The 15,839-nt window shown below is 42.5% G+C and overlaps 1 protein-coding gene across 1 annotated transcript; it reads left to right on the top strand.

The window, feature by feature from the left end:
* The first annotated feature begins 196 nt into the window (after positions 1-196).
* Positions 197-14,859, top strand: LOC143399551 (uncharacterized). Its single transcript, XM_076856282.2, is given in 6 exon segments — positions 197-213; positions 2,339-2,391; positions 10,869-10,995; positions 11,425-11,485; positions 12,049-13,752; positions 13,754-14,859. Coding segments are annotated over 5 exon segments (2,112 nt in total). The 5' UTR covers positions 197-213; positions 2,339-2,343; the 3' UTR covers positions 13,926-14,859.
* The last annotated feature ends 980 nt before the right edge of the window (positions 14,860-15,839 follow it).

The raw sequence follows: 15,839 nt of genomic DNA, 5'->3' as shown, positions 1-15,839 counted from the left end.
TCCCAGGCACGCAGCGGCGGTGGTCGGTGGGAGGAACGCGTTTGTCCGCGCGCCTCGTTTCCCGTGCGCAAGAAGCGGGTCCCAAATGCCTTGCCATTCTAGAGCCTGGCTCCTCCTAGGGCGGCAGCAGTGCCTTCCCGCGTTCCCAGACGCCGCAGACTGCACCCTCTGGCGCACACTTTCTGGACCGTCCGTTCTTAAGGCGACGTGCAGGTGACAGTGTTTTATTTTTGTTGTAGTTTCACCAAGTAATGGACGGCCTTTTTTTTTTTTTTTTTTTTTTTAACGTGGGTGAATATTTCTTTCCTAGGAGTGGAACGCAGAGAGGAATGACCTGAACTTGAGATTAAGAAGCACTTATGACTCTTTACCTTCTGTAAGGACAGATGCCTCATAAATGCCTTTGGGCACAGGTGTCTTTTGGCCACTTTACAGGATCCTGTGTCCCGAGCCACTATCCTGTTCTTTCATGGGGGTTGTCACAGGGTGTCCACAGCTGCCCCATGTCCTGCAAGATGCAGGGATTTTCAGGCCCTGGTCAGCTCCTCCTAGAGGACAGTTTGAGGTGTGGAGTGCAGCTTCTGAAGGGAGAAGCTGGAGGGAGAGGGACACTGTCTCCCCATAAGACCTGTTCCATTTTTTTTTTTTTTAAGCCAGGTATTGAACCCAGGGGCACTTAATCTGTGAGCCACATCCACAGCCTTTTTTTAATATTTGGAGACAGAGTCTCACTTAGTTGCTGTTTAGGGCATCCCTAAGATGCTAAGGCTGGCTTTGAACTCACAATCCTCCTGCCTCAGCCTCCTGAGCTGCTGGGATTACAAGTATGTGCCACTGCACCCTGTGGTGTAGGGACCCACTGGGTCAGAGTCCAGGGTCCTGGGATGCTGGTATGAAGGGAGAGGGACAGACATGATTCCTGTCCTCTGGATTCTCTCAGAGTCATGAAGGGACAACAAGAATTCCAAAGCAGGGAAAACTGACCCCAGCAGTGCGGAGCAAAAACCTATAAACTTTTGGCCCAGCCTGTAATCCCAGCAAGCTTGGGAAGCTTAGGCAGGAGGATCACAGTTTTGAAACCTGCTTTAGCAACACCCTGTCTCAAAATAAAAAATAAAATGAGCTGCAGATGAGGCTCAGTGATAACAGTGACCACTACCACCCAAGAAACTACAAAGGTAACCTGAGGGGGTGGGAGGATGTGCCTGGTGACAGGTGGGCTGACCTGAAGCTGGAGTCTGACAAGTCAGTGTCCAGGCAGGGAAGCCCTTCCCTGGGTTTGCTGCCTTGGAAAGACTTGCTCACTTCAGTTATTCATTAGCTTCAAAATGCCATTTATTAGTAGACCTAAAAAAGATGAGAAAATATTTCCAGAGGGCAAGGAAGAAGGGTAATTCAGAAGAATAAGAAAAAGAAATATTTGGTCTAATATTCTGTCAATTAAAGATTCTCATTTACTGTTTCCTCCCTCACACTGAGTTTATTGCTTTTTTTTTTTTTTTTTTTGTACCAGGGGTTGAACTTAGGGGTATGTGGAACCAGTCAGCTCTGCAAGCACCCACAGCTCCTGCAGAAAGGGCTGCTTTCCTAGGGAGGGGCAAACAGGGTCAGGGAGAAGCTGGAGGGGAGGGCAGCGAGGAGGGGGCCAGGTCAGAGAGTGTTTCCCCAGAAGTCAGCCTGTTCTCAAGAGGCACCAGAAAGAAGGATTCTATGTTATTTCTAGCACCAGTGGGTCAGAGTCCAGGGTCCTGGAGGAAGGAGGGAAACTTGAGTTAAGTTTGAGTACCAAGTATTTGTTCTGATTCCTGAAGAGAAAACTGTTCCCCTAATTGCTTATGAGGGGAAAAAAAAAGAGGGGAGAGATTTTCAGTATCAGAAGGTGTCTGCCATGGGTTAAAAAGATGGCAGTCGGCTGCCTTGGACACCAAGGCTGTAATTCCTCACATATGCTTGTGACTCTGTGCCCAAAGGTGCAGAAGAACTTCGGGGCCTGCTTTGGAAAGCCAGGACTCAGCTCTGCCTAAGTGGAAGTGTCCCCTGGTGGGGCAGGTCCCCTTGCAGGGAGGAAACCCTGCCTGAAAAGGGCCGTAGCCAAAACCCTGTCCTTCTGGCCTCATTTATCCAGGAGCCTGATACATGTCCTGTCACTTGGGCCCCAAAGTGTGCGTATGTGGGCTGGGACAAGAGCGGGGTCTTCTGGAGCAGGTGGCCTTCTGTGGTCTCAGTGGCCTTCATCTCTCATCCTCTGCAGCTCAGAATCCATCTCCAGGACTGTGTCTTCTCTGCTGTGTGAGGCCCAAGTGGCTCTGGCTCAGGTCTATCTCTTTTTGACCTCCAGGTGCTATGAGGTCCACAGGAAGGAAGTCAGGACTCCCCGGAAGGCAGGAAATGGTGAGTGTGTGGGGCCAGGACTGCTCAGGGAGGTGGGCTGTTTAGAACTGGTGGGAACCAGGGTGGCTGGATTCTGGCCTCCCACTGTCAGCTCCGGAGTCAGTCAGCCCAGACCTGAGTCAGATGCTGCTACAGCTCAGCCCTTGATGCCTTCAGGCCATGGTGTGGGCTGGTGCAGGTGGGTTCCCAGTGTGCTGCCTGGTCTGCAGCCACTTTGGCAGAACACTCTCTGTGCAGCTTGATGCCAGCCCAGCCCCTCAGTGTGCATTGAAGACAGTGGGCCTCAGGGGATCCTGCCTCAGTTGTGGGGCTCCTGTGTAGAGGATGCTGATCTGAGGAGTTCATGTCCGTACTCTTCACTAGGAGTCAACTTGCCCCCATCTCCCCTACCTAATCCCTGCTAGGGCTTTTAATTGATCCTTATAATACCTACTTTCTCCTCACATTTCCAGACTAAACTTCCTGGTCCAGTTCAGAGCATTATCCACTCTTTGCTCCTCACACTGCATTCAGTGGGCACAGCATCAAATATTTGTTTCTGTTTGTGAACATTTGCCAAGTGGTGAAAGCAGAGGACAGTCACCTGGAACTCCATTGTTGCAACTCTTGCTATTTATTTCTGGGTGTGTGTAGGGGTACTAGGGATTGAACTCAGGGACACTCAACAGCTGACCTATATCCCGGTTCTATTTTGTATTTTTATTAGAGACTGGGTCTCACTGAGTTGCTTAGTGCCTCACCAGTTGCTGAGGCTGGCTCTGAACTTGCAGTCTTCCTGTCTGGGATTACAGGAGTGCACCACCAGCTAGCCCCACTGTCACAACCCTTTGGGTCTGTCTTCCTTTACCTTGCCCAGGCACAGAGGCTTAATGCCTTAGGGTAAAAGTTCCCTTTCGACTCTTCACAAGGTCCTGTGTACTAGGCCACTGCCCTTTCATGGGGCTGCCCCAAGGTGCCTGTAGCTGACCTTTGTCCTGCAGGGTACAGGCAATTTCAGGGTTAACTCCTTCTAGAGAACAGCCTGAGATGTGGGTTGCAGCTTCTCAGGGGAGAAGCTGGAGGCCCTGGGGCTGAGGAATCTCTTGGAATAGGCCTCATCTAGACAGCTGCCTCCTAGGGACACTGTCTCCCTCAAGCCCTGTTCCCATTCCTTGAAGACAGGTGGACAGTGAGCCTGTGGATGCTGGTGCTGAGGGGCCAGGTCAGCAGTGATTCCTGCCCTTGCATTCTCTCACAGTTGTATAGGAGGAAAACTCTCCCAGAGCATAAGGACCACCCACCCCAGTGCAGTGCTGTGCAAACCTGAAAAGCCTCATAGACTGGAGTCATGGTCTAGGTCTCCTGGGAGGGTGATCATGGAGTGTTTCAGTGAGCAAGACCAGGCGGGACTTTACCCGCCCCTTGAGCCTGACACATCTATGCTCCCTCAGCACCAGCCCTTTCTGTGTTTTTCACTTTGAAATGATCTGCCCCCTTATTTAAGACCCAGTTTTAAATGTAGAATGTGTTTATTCAGAGCTCAGCAAAGTAAACTATTCTAAAAGACGTAAAAAGAAGATTTAAAAAAAAAAAAAGATAGGTTTTTTTTTTTTTTTTTTTTTTTTGTGTGTGTGTGTGTGTGTGTGTGTTTGATAGAAATTCTTATTTACCTTTCTGCTTCCTCTACAAAGATTCATGAGAATATTGGTTCCTTTGTATAATGAAGAACTCCTTATAGTGGACAGCTCCATTTTGCTTCCTGTTTTTTGAACTAGGAAGATACAATAAATTTTATGGGACAAACATGGCAATTACAAATCGATTCAGTATCATGGAAATTGTTATTAAATGAAAATTCTGTTGTGTGAACAGAACAGATTTTCATGAGATTACTAATAATTCATGAGCATCTTTTATGATCTCATCTAATTCCAGGTCCCTCCCAGATGCCCCTTCCTAATGCCACCCACTGGGAGTTCACCTTGTACCTTGTGAATTTGGGGTTTACATGGACCTTCGGTCTATAATACTATCAGATATTGTTTTCTACAAGCTGTTGGAGACTCCTGGACATTTTGGCTACTCTTAAATGTTTGTCTACTATTTCCACTTGTAGAAATAGTTTTCTGAAGTTCCTCAACAAACCAGTCCTGGTCTTGGACTTCACAGAATTTAAGAAATGAAATTAAAGAAACAATCGAGTTGCTTCACTGCAATTTGATCAAAGTACATGCAATTCATTTCTCCTTTTTATATTGATGCTTATTTTGCAATTTTGCCAGGGTGCTGAATCCACTCATCTGTGGTCCACACAGGTTCCCTGGTCTGGCTGCCAGAAACTGTTCACATCACAGTATATCATATAGGCTACACCTTGAGGAATGAGTTGGAAGTGTTACCTGCTTCCTTTTAGAGGGGATTAAGGGTAGTTTTCATTTCCTCCTTAGTGTGGTGCAGAATCCACCATGACGTCACTGAGCCATGCCTTTCCTCTGATGATGGTCATTATCATTTCATTAGCCTGTCCATGTTGTGTGTTCCTCCTCTGGTGTGAGTTGTGGTAGATTGTTTTCCTCCTGGAGTTGGTCCCGTTCATCTGAGTCCTCAAATTGGGTCCAGACAGTTATTCGTAATATTCCTTTATGGGTTTTTTACTCTCTGTAGGATGAATAATGGTATCTTTCATTTCTGCTGAGTAAGTTTTATGTCTCTTTTCTTAACTTAGCTGTGGTGTATCTGTTACAAGTATGTCCACAAAGAGCCTGCTTTTGAGTTGATTCTCTATTGATTTCCTCATCACAGTTTCATTGATGTCTTTAATTATATGATAGCATCAGATGTAGGTTCTCCTTGCTGTTCATTCTTTAGTTCCTGAAGTGGAAGGATAAAAGGTTGATTTTAGTTCTTCTTTTGTAATGTAATCCTTCAGCTCCTCTAATTCCCCCTAAGCCCTGCCTGTGCTCTCTTCCACAAAGTTTCCTAAGATGCAGTTTCAGTTTTTTTTCCAGTTTTTTCTTCCTTTGAAATATTCAGACTGATCCTGAGACACCCTTGACCTATGTGCTTTTTAGAACTTTGGGATTTAACCTGCAGATATCTGGAGCTCACCCAGCTATGTTTCTGTTACTGACGCCATGGTAATTCCAGTGTTCCTGGTGCCATGTTGGGATTTGGTAGCCTTCTGCACTAATGCCTGTCGTGGCTGAAGGTCATGGAGACTTCCCTGTGATGTTGAGAAGGATGTGTGCTGGGCTGCTGTTGGCTAAGTGCCCTAGAGGTACCTGTGGTGGGTATGCTGTTGAGCTAGATACCACTACAGCTCTTCTGTGTGCTCCAGCTGTCACTCACTGTCAGACGATTGCCTGCTGACTCCTTCTGTCACTGGATTTCACCACGTGTCCATGTGAGTCTCTCACTTGTTCATCGGGTGTTTTGACCTGTTGTAGGTGGTGCATCTTAAAGATTTAGGCAGTTGGTTTTAAGTCTTGTTAGTGACTCTAGTGTTCATGTTTTCTTTTTTTTTTTTTTTTAAGCTTTTTTTTTTTTTTTAATTATAGGTGAACACAATGTCTTTATTTTATTTATTTATTTTTTAATGTGGTTGCTGAGGTTTGAACCCAGTGCCTCACCCATGCCAGGCAAGTGCTCTACCACTGAGCCACAACCTTAGCCCTGTCCATGTTTTCTTAATAGTGGTTTAATTCAAGCATTTTTCCATTGATGAGATGTATATTCCTATTTCTGTGTATTCTTTATTTTGTTGCTTTTGAGAAGTGGGTATTTAAATATTACAATGGATTCCTCTGAAATCAGTTTCTCCCTCTATTCAGAGTTTGCTTTTGTTGAAGGCTGTAGCCATTGTGTGTAGTGACTTTCCAAAGTATTTTTGGAGACAAGAGTTTAGTTGCTCAGTGTACTCAGAGGGTCTCTCTTAGGTTGTGTTGAGCTTGAGTTTTAATGGAGTTCCATGAGGAAATAGCTGTAAAGAAAACAGAAGAAACAGCAAGAGCTCAGCTCCTCCAGGGCCTGTGGATAATGGAGCTGGGGCTGCTGCTTTAACACATGGTCGTGCTGTTTATACCGTTCTAGCCTCAGTTCTCTGCAGACCTGAGCCTGGAGAGCAACCAGTGCTGGGCATGTCAGTCTTTCTTGGTCCTCTCTGAAAGGATTCTTCCTGGCCTGCATGGGCTTTCTCAGTTCCCTGGAATACCTGGGTGCCGTGAACACTCTCACTTTTTTTTATATTCTAGGAATTGAACCCAGGGGTGCTGTGTCACTGAGCTACATCCCCAGGTCCTTTAATTTTTAATTTTGAGACAGGTTATTGCATTGTAACCTAGGGTAGACTAGAACATGTCATCCTCTCACCTCAGCCTGCTAAATTCTTGGGATTTGAGCCATGCCCTACTGTGCCCACCCGAATATTGTAATATCTAAGAAAAATGTTCATTGGTCCTTTTTTTTGCCAGGTTCATGTTGTGATTGTTTTGTATAAACATCCATCCAGATGCAGGATTTTTTTATTTAAAACATGTTTAAGCAATTCCCAATAATTTTTTACACCTATTGTCTTCTGACTTAGACACAGCAGTCAGAGGCTTTTTTCAGAGTCAGATAGCTCTAGATCCCCTGTGATGTACAACTGCAGTGATTCACAGGTTAAGTCCTTAGTTACTGGCATCAGTGACAGAAGCCCACACTGAGCACTCAGGCTACTGTATGGAGGATGGTGCTGAGTTTCATGGTTTGCAGCAAGTACAGTGAGACCTCTCTGCAAGGCCACCAGCCATGCTTCCCTGAAGCTGCATTGTGCAGTTAGGTGAAATTGGAGGCTGCTCCAACATCATGATGGTTCTGCTTGTATTTCCAAGTTTCTGTGTGGAGCAGCTCACTGTGCTATTTCCTTGACCTCCTGCTCCCTGGAGTTGTTGTGATTCCTCGTCTACATGGGGTTCCTGGTGCCATTACTGCACCTTGGTTATTGTTAACTTGAAGCAAGTATTTTTTTACTCATAAAGTGCTAGTCAAATTGCTGCTCTGTTTTTCAGAATTGTGTGGTATTCTGGATCCCTTGCAATGTTGTATGATGTTTTCAATTTCTACAGTTAAATCATGTGTACTGCTGTTGTAAGTTTTGCAGCACAGGATTTTATGTGGATCTACAGTGTGAACTCATTTGGGTTATCCCAACTTTGGGAAATGGCTTGGGATCCAGGAGCCAGTACTGTGATACATGAGATATAACCATATATTCAGCCTGTGAAAGTTGAGGGGTCATGGGCCTGCCAGGAGGTTTGTGTGAGACCTGTGTGTATTTGTGTGTGTCTTAGAGCCCTGGGACTTATCAAGTGTGGATCTTTGCCCATATAGCACGCTTTCTGGTAGGAACAGCAGTGAAGAAACACCATCATGTGTTCCTGGCCCCTTGCAGTAGAGACTTTAGGGAGCAGAAAGCTAGAAATACAAGTCAAACAGGTACCACTGCCAGGTAGTCCTTATTGATGGGAAACGAAATGGTGAAGGGTGCAGAGGCTGCACTGTCTCCTCCCATCTTGGTGCCTGTGGCTGTTCTCTCTGCAGGTGATAGTCTGAGTCTGAGTTGCCTATGCCCACCTCCATCTGCTTGGTGAAGTCCTTGATTTTGTCTCACTGTCTGGGGCTACGTGAGTTGGCTGAAGACTGGAACCACAGGGATTTTTTTCCTGGCTTCTCTGGTAGCACTCCTCTTACTGTGTTGTCTGGAAGTGGTGGGAGCAGGCATCCTTGACTTGTTTTTGTTGTCATGGAGACAGCCTTTCATCCTTCAATGTAGCCTTCAGTGTAGGTTTTGAAGATCTCTGGCACTTTTTAAGGTGTTTCTTTTTATTACAGTTAGGTTTGCATCCTTATGTCAGAAGGAGTTGAGCTTTGTCAGCTGGTTTTTCTTCACTCTTTCAGGTTTTCAACTCCTTTCCAGATGCACAATGTGCAGGTATTTTCTACAATTCCTTCCGGTGCCATTTCACCTGCTGACGGTGTCTTATGAAGGACAACATTTTCCTTTCTAATGCTGATTCACTTTTAAGTTGCACATGTGGATGAGGTGCAATGAGGTGGTTGCACACCTGTTTCATTACATCTTAATCAGATCAGGGCACTAGCTCTTCCATTCCTAACATTTATCATTTCTTAGGGTCAGTGGACTGCTCCCCAGTTTTATTATGAAAACCACAGTGACATGTTGTGCACTATGGCCACCTGCTCTGCTGGAGAGCAGAAGTGCTGGCTCCTCCTGAGTGGACTCTGGTACCTGATACCCAGCCTCCTCACCCAGCCCTGCTGTCCCCTCTCTTCTCTCCTCCTCATCACTGGTGAATACCCTTGTACTTTCTGTGAAGCCAACTTGGAGCTTTGCTGTGTAAGAACACACAGTCGGTGTCTCTCTCTCTTCCTGACTTATTTCACTTAAGATGGTATTCAATAGTCCTGGCTTTGTTGCTGCAAATGAAAGGCCTAAAAGCTATTTTTGGTGAAATTAGGTTTATCTATTATTCTTATGAATCAAATGGATGGTACTCTATCCCAGAAACCATCCCCAAATCCAGTGTTGTGAGACATGTGGTCTGCGTTTTCTTCTGAGAATTGGTGAGGTTCACATCTTACTTCAGGACTTTGGTCCCCATGGATCTCATGTATGCGTGTGCTGTGAGGGGAGCGTCTGACTTTAGGTGCTGCCATGAACATCCAGTTTCCCAGCCATTCATTTTCCAGAGATCCTGGTCCCCTGGAATGACCCTGCCCCCTTGAGAGACATCATTTCCTCCTGTGTATCTGCATGGTCCTGGGCCCCCCTGTCCTTCACTGCTCTGTGTGTCTGCCTTTAAACCAGCTCTACACTCCCTTTGTTACTCCTTTAAAGCAGGTTTTGAAATCACTTTACACTTTATTTTTCTTCTACCATTGTTGAGTTTCTTTCAATTCCATGTGAATCTTAGAATAGTACTTCTTATTTTTTATAAAAATGTCATTGGTAATATGAAAGGCAGCGAATTGACCTCATGGTTGATTTTTAGGCAGATTTACAATTTTTCGAGCTCACAAATGCTAGATATTTTATGTGTATCATTTCTTTCAGAAATATTTTGTGGTTTTTGTTAAGTCTTCTTGGTAATTTCTAAATACTTTTACTCTTGATCTTCTGTGATGGCTTTAAGGTTGCTCGTTTTTTAGTGGATGTAAGTGTGTTGTGTGTATTGTGGTGGTGTACAGCTTGGCTTTATTTTTTAGTTCCAGGCATTTGCGTTTTCTTCTTCAGCGCATGCACAGTTTAGAATTTTCTACTTACGAGATCATTTCATGGCTTTGTTTCTAAGAGCCTCAGCCCTTCCTCCTCCCTGACCTAGGCAGGAAGATTAGGGGGAGCTGGGCTCAGTGTTTCTTTTTCCCCACAAGTTTTTGCTGATAGTGTCTTGGGTGACTCAGCCTTGGAGAAGTAGTTTCCTTTGAATGTAGGCTCAGGAAGATAGAGTTCTCTGGGTGTGCTGGAAATGGCTCCTTTTCCTCCCTGTGCTGGCAGCAAAGGGCAGTTTTTTGTGATCTTGACTGTGGGAGCCTGGCAGCAGTTCAGGAGGTAAGACGTTGTGAATTTGTGAGGACCCCTAAGAATACACAGAAATCTTGACATTAATCAGAAGAAATTATCAAATTGTTTATTGATCACTGTTGTTGCTTACTAGTTGATTAAATTTGATGTTGAGTAAAGCACCTCAGATTTTACTTATTCTTTTGCTGTAGTCACACAGGATGAGCTCAATCCCCAGTTACCATGTTGTGAGTACCTGGATGAAATGTGGTCTACGAGGGCAGTTCCTAGACTCTTTGCTCATAGGATTCTGTTTTGAATTTTTTAAGTTCTAACATAAGATTGGAGCAAAATAATAGAATTTCCAAAGGAAAGCAAAGTTTCACTAAATACACTCTTACACTGTGATTCAGCCTTACTGCTTAGTTCCCTCTCCATCCTTATTTCCCCTTCCAGCAAAGATGCAACTTTTGTCAGTAGGCATTTCTTACAGTAGGTACTATCAGGACTAATATTAACTCTCTTCTGCACATGAGGTAGTATGGCTTCATTATATCGCTCAGTTGGTAGAATGTTTGCCTGGCATGCATAGTGCCCTGGGTTCAATCCCCAGCACCCCCAAAAAAGGAAAAAAAATGATGTGCAGATATGTACCCTTTGAAGACATTATGGGTGACCCAGGAGCATACCTTACTCTTTGTTCTCCACAACAAGAAGGGTATTTTTGCTCTGCTCTAAATTTTCTAAGTACTTTGGTTCTTATATAAGAATTATTCTGTTTGAAGACTGAGTACGGATAGAGAATACAAGTTTTGATGACCAAATAATGAAAGAGATATTGGAGGCCACAAAATCATATGAACATGTTGCATGTAGAGAGTAGATTCTTCATGCTATCATCTCTCCTGCCCTGCACTGTACTTTTGTAATATTTTAGACCTCAGTGGCCTTTGAGGATGTGGCTGTTAACTTCACCCAGGAAGAGTGGGCTTTGTTGGATTCTTCCCAGAAGAATCTCCACAGGGATGTGATGCAGGAAGTCCTTAGAAATCTGGCTTCTATAGGTAAGAATGATAACATTTATTTACATAATCAAATGCAGATTATGTGGACTTTAGTTTTCTTCTCACAAGTTAAGAATGTGTACTTTACTCTGGGAGCAAATGAGGCCAGATGTCATTACACTTAGCAGTATAATTCCTATGATTTAGTCTTTTTTTTTTTTCTTTTTTCTTTTTTTGTGGGTTCTGGGAATTGAACTCAGGGGGCTCGACCAGTGAGCCACAGTCCCGGCCCTATTTTGTACTTTATTACAGACAAGGTCTCACTGAGTTGCTAAGTGCCTTGCTTTTGCTGAGGCTGGCTTTGAACTTGTGATTCCCCTGCCTCAGCCTCCCATTTCACTGGGATTATAGGTGTGCACCACTGCCGGGGTTGTAATTTATTCTTAAACTACATTAATTCATAATGATTATTCTGGGCCAACATTTTAGGAAACAAATGGGTGGACCAGAACGTTGAAGAACAGAACACAATTCCTGGGAGAGATCTAAGGTAATTTATGCTCCCAAGAGGAAGCAGAATCCCTTAAGGGAACTGTGCATGTCTTATAATTTAAAGAACTAGCTAACAAACCAAATAAACGCAAATGAAATATTTTTATTCCTGGAAATTTTGTATTGGAAATGTGAATTTTAAGGAATAGGATTGAATTTTAGTATGTTCAATATAACTGATGTGCTGCCAGTACTATTTGCTGCATTTGTGATACTACTCTTTCAGTAGTACCTGTGGGGAATCAGGGTTGCAGACTGATCAGTGCATTTGCCTTCAAAGTTTAGACATGACTGTAAATCCGGACTCCCTGATGTTAGTAATGATATACTTCTAAGGCTTATTAATAAATACAAAAGAAATAAAGAGCCAACCCTTAATATTGCTTGTAACTTTTTATAGAAATCATGGTAGGCTCTGGAAAATTAAAATTAGGTACTCAGTGTGGGAAAACCTTCAGTGAGATTTCAAATTTACTTTAAAAAAGGATATTCCTACTAGAGTAAGTTCATGTGAAAGCAACTGTGTAGACACATCTTCCTATTACTTTTTTATTTTAATAGCCACATCATACCATCTGAGAATGAGGAGAGTAGAAGGAAGCCATCTGAACTTAAACAGAAGAGAAAATCTTTAACTTCTCTCACGAGTATTCAAAGACAAGTAGCAGTGCACACCGTAAGTGGACCTTATAAATGTTTGACATGTGGAAAAGAGTTCAGTTGTTCCAGGTCTTTTCGAAAACATGGACAGTCTCACTCAGGAGAGAAACCATATGGATGTGAACAATGTGGGAAAGCCTTCTCTTGTTACTTTTTCCTTCAAACACATGAACGAACTCATACTGGAGAGAAGCCCTATGAATGTAAACAATGTGGGAAAGCCTTCACTAGTTCCTCTTACCTTCCAATACATGAAAGAACCCATACAGGAGAGAAGCCCTATGAATGTAAACAATGTGGGAAAGCCTTCATAAGTTCTGCTTACCTTCAAATACATAAACGGATTCATACAGGAGAGAAGCCCTATGAATGTAAACAATGTGGGAAAGCTTTTAATAAGTACAGTAATCTTCACACACATGAACAAACTCATACAGGAGAGAAGCCCTATCAGTGTAAACAGTGTGGGAAAGCCTTCACTAGTTCCAATTACCTTCTATTACATGAAAGAACTCATACAGGAGAGAAGCCCTATCACTGTAAACAATGTGGGAAAGCCTTCACCAAGTCCAGTCACCTCCACACACATGAGCGAACTCATACTGGAGAGAAGCCCTATCAATGTAAACAATGTGGGAAAGCCTTTGCTACATCCACTCACCTCCACACACATGAACGAACTCATACTGGAGAGAAGCCCTATCAGTGTAAACAGTGTGGTAAAACCTTCACTAGTTCCAATTATCTTCCAGTACACGAACGAACTCACACTGGAGAGAAGCCTTATGAATGCAAGGAGTGTGGTAAAGTTTTCATTAGTTCCGCTTACCTTCAAATACATGAGCGAACTCATACTGGAGAGAAGCCCTATCAATGTAAACAGTGTGGCAAAGCCTTCAATACAGTTGGTCATCTTCATAAACATGAACGAACTCATACTGGGGAGAAACCCTTTGAGTGTAAACAATGTGGAAAATCCTTTACTAGTTCTTCTTACCTTCAAATACATCAACGAATTCATACTGGAGAGAAGCCCTATGAATGTAAACAATGTGGGAAAGCCTTCACTACATCCAGTCACCTCCACAAACATCACCGAAGTCATACTGGTGAGAAGCCCTATCAATGTATACAGTGTGGGAAAGCCTTCACTAATTCCACTCACCTTCATGCACATGAACGAACTCATACTGGAGAGAAGCCCTATCAATGTAAACAATGTGGGAAAGCCTTCATTAGTTCTGCTAACCTTCAAACACATGAACAAACTCATACTGGAGAGAGGCCTTACCAATGTAAGGAATGTGGGAAAGCCTTCAGTAGTTCTGCTTACCTTCAAATACATGAACGAACTCATACTGGAGAGAAGCCCTATGAATGTAAACAATGTGAGAAAACCTTCATTAGTTCTGCTTACCTACAAAAACATGAACGAATTCACACTGGAGAGAAGCCCTATGAGTGTAAACAGTGTGGGAAAGCCTACACAACATCTAGTCACCTTCACACACATAAACGGACGCATACTGGAGAGAGGCCCTATGAATGTAAACAGTGTGGAAAAGCCTTTGCTAGGTCCACTCACCTTCATACACATGAACGGACTCATACAGGAGAGAAACCCTATCAGTGTAAACACTGTGGAAAAGCTTTCACTAAGTCCAGCAACCTTCACATACATGAACAAACTCATACTGGATAGAAGTTCTGTGAATATAAACAGTGTGGTGAAACCTTCAGTTATTCATCTGCATAGACAACGAATGAACTCATACTGAAGAGAAGTCCTACAAATGAAACTGGTAAAACCTTCAATAGGCCCATTCACCTTCAAAAATATGAACGAACTCATAAGGAAAAGAAGCCCTGTGTTTGTAAATGGCGTAATAAAGTCCTTATTCCAAAGCATCAACTCATACTAGACAGAAACCCTCTTAGAGGAAAGAATGGAAAATGCCTTACATTATTAGTTCCCATTGTACGCATGAAAAAAATTTGTGCTGGAGAAAAGGCATTGAATGCAAAAAAAAGAGTGGCAAATCATTTAATATTTCTAGTCACCTTCAATGACAAGAAAGGACTCACACTACAACAAATCTGAATGAGTATATGTAAGTTCTCAGTTGCCTTCAGAACCATTTCACTTGCTCTGGCAAATAAACCTCGTGAATGTGTGACATTCCATTTTCCTTCCTATGCATGAAAGTACTCATAATGGAGAAAAAGCCTTGAATGTGAAAAAGGTCTGATTTCCCAGTTTTTTTGAAAGACAAAAGACAAAAAACAAAACAAAATAAAAACCAGTGAAAACCCTATGCAAGTAATGGATCTTATAATGGCATCTGGTGTTCCAGTTTTCTTCATGTTACTCAACCTTATATTGCTGTGTCAAAACATGAGAAATTCAAGTTACAGGGAGAAGATTTCCTTTGGCTCACAGATCGCAGGTTTCAGTTCATCTTGGGGTGGCTCTTTGGTTTGGTCTGAGATGACTTAGAACACATTGTTGGAAGAGCAGAGCAGAGCTGTGTACATAATGGCAGCAGGGAAAAGAGAGAGTGGAGGAGGAGGGCACCAGCAGCCAGATACCCAGTGACTGTTTCTGTTTAAGGTTACTGTTTTCATAAGTTGTCTAAGTGCAATGGTTAAAAAAAAATTTAGGCAGAAATAAATGTGACACATGTTTATGAATATGTGATTTATAGGTCATATATATATATATATATATATATATATATATATATATATATATTATGGATCAAAATGTATTTCATTTATTTCTGAGTTAAAATACTGAATGTTTAAATGTTATCATCAGGTTGAAATTTATCCATTCTGGTTTTTTGTTTGTTTTGTTGGTTGGCTTGTTTTAATTTTGTGATAACAAAAAAGATTTGAATCTGGGGCTGGGGCTGTAGCTCAACAGCAGCACACTTGCCTGGCATGTGTGAGACACAAGATTTTAAGAGCACCATAAATAAATAAATAAAATTATAAATGTTTACAACAACTACTTAAAATGTTTCCCTTTTTTTAAAAAAAAATTGAATCTATTATTATGTCTGTTTTCACTTTAAAAATTGTTATTGGAGCGCATAGGGTCCTAGAATTACATATCCTTAAATTTTTGGTATAAGACAAACTTTTAAAGTTTTGCCAATTTCGTAGGTTTTCACTGCAAGTGAGAGTTGCTGAGACTTAGAATTTCTAATTGATGTGTATGATTTTCTATACAAATTGTATGAGCATATAAAGTTGTGTTGATGCAACTATTAAAAATATGAACGATTTTAAAAAATTCAAAGATTTTATGATATGGATATAAAAATAAAAAAGCAGAAGGAAAAGAGGTGAGAGAGGTGAGAGGTCTAAAGGAATATGTAACTATGAGCATGTTTTTATAAGATCTATTGCATTTGATGAAGACAGGTTTTTTTTTTTTTTTTTTTTTTTTTTATAAGAAAACTGGGTGGTAGAATCAGATTTTCTCTTAAAGTAGAACTATGGGTCGGGGCTGGAGCTTCAGCGAAGTGGGAAAGCCCTGGCCTGGCACCTGTGAGGCTCCACCATGTGTGGTTCAATCCTCAGCACCACATAAAAATAGATAAAGATACTTTGTGTTCATCTGCAACTAAATAGATACTAAAAAAAAAAAAAATTTAAAAAAGTAGGATGGTGGATTATTCCTTAAT

This window comes from Callospermophilus lateralis, chromosome 5 (assembly GCF_048772815.1).
Source record: "Callospermophilus lateralis isolate mCalLat2 chromosome 5, mCalLat2.hap1, whole genome shotgun sequence".
NCBI classification, from domain to species: domain Eukaryota; kingdom Metazoa; phylum Chordata; class Mammalia; order Rodentia; family Sciuridae; genus Callospermophilus; species Callospermophilus lateralis.
Note: the sequence above shows the minus strand (reverse complement) of the source record. Positions and strands in the feature narration are given on the sequence as shown.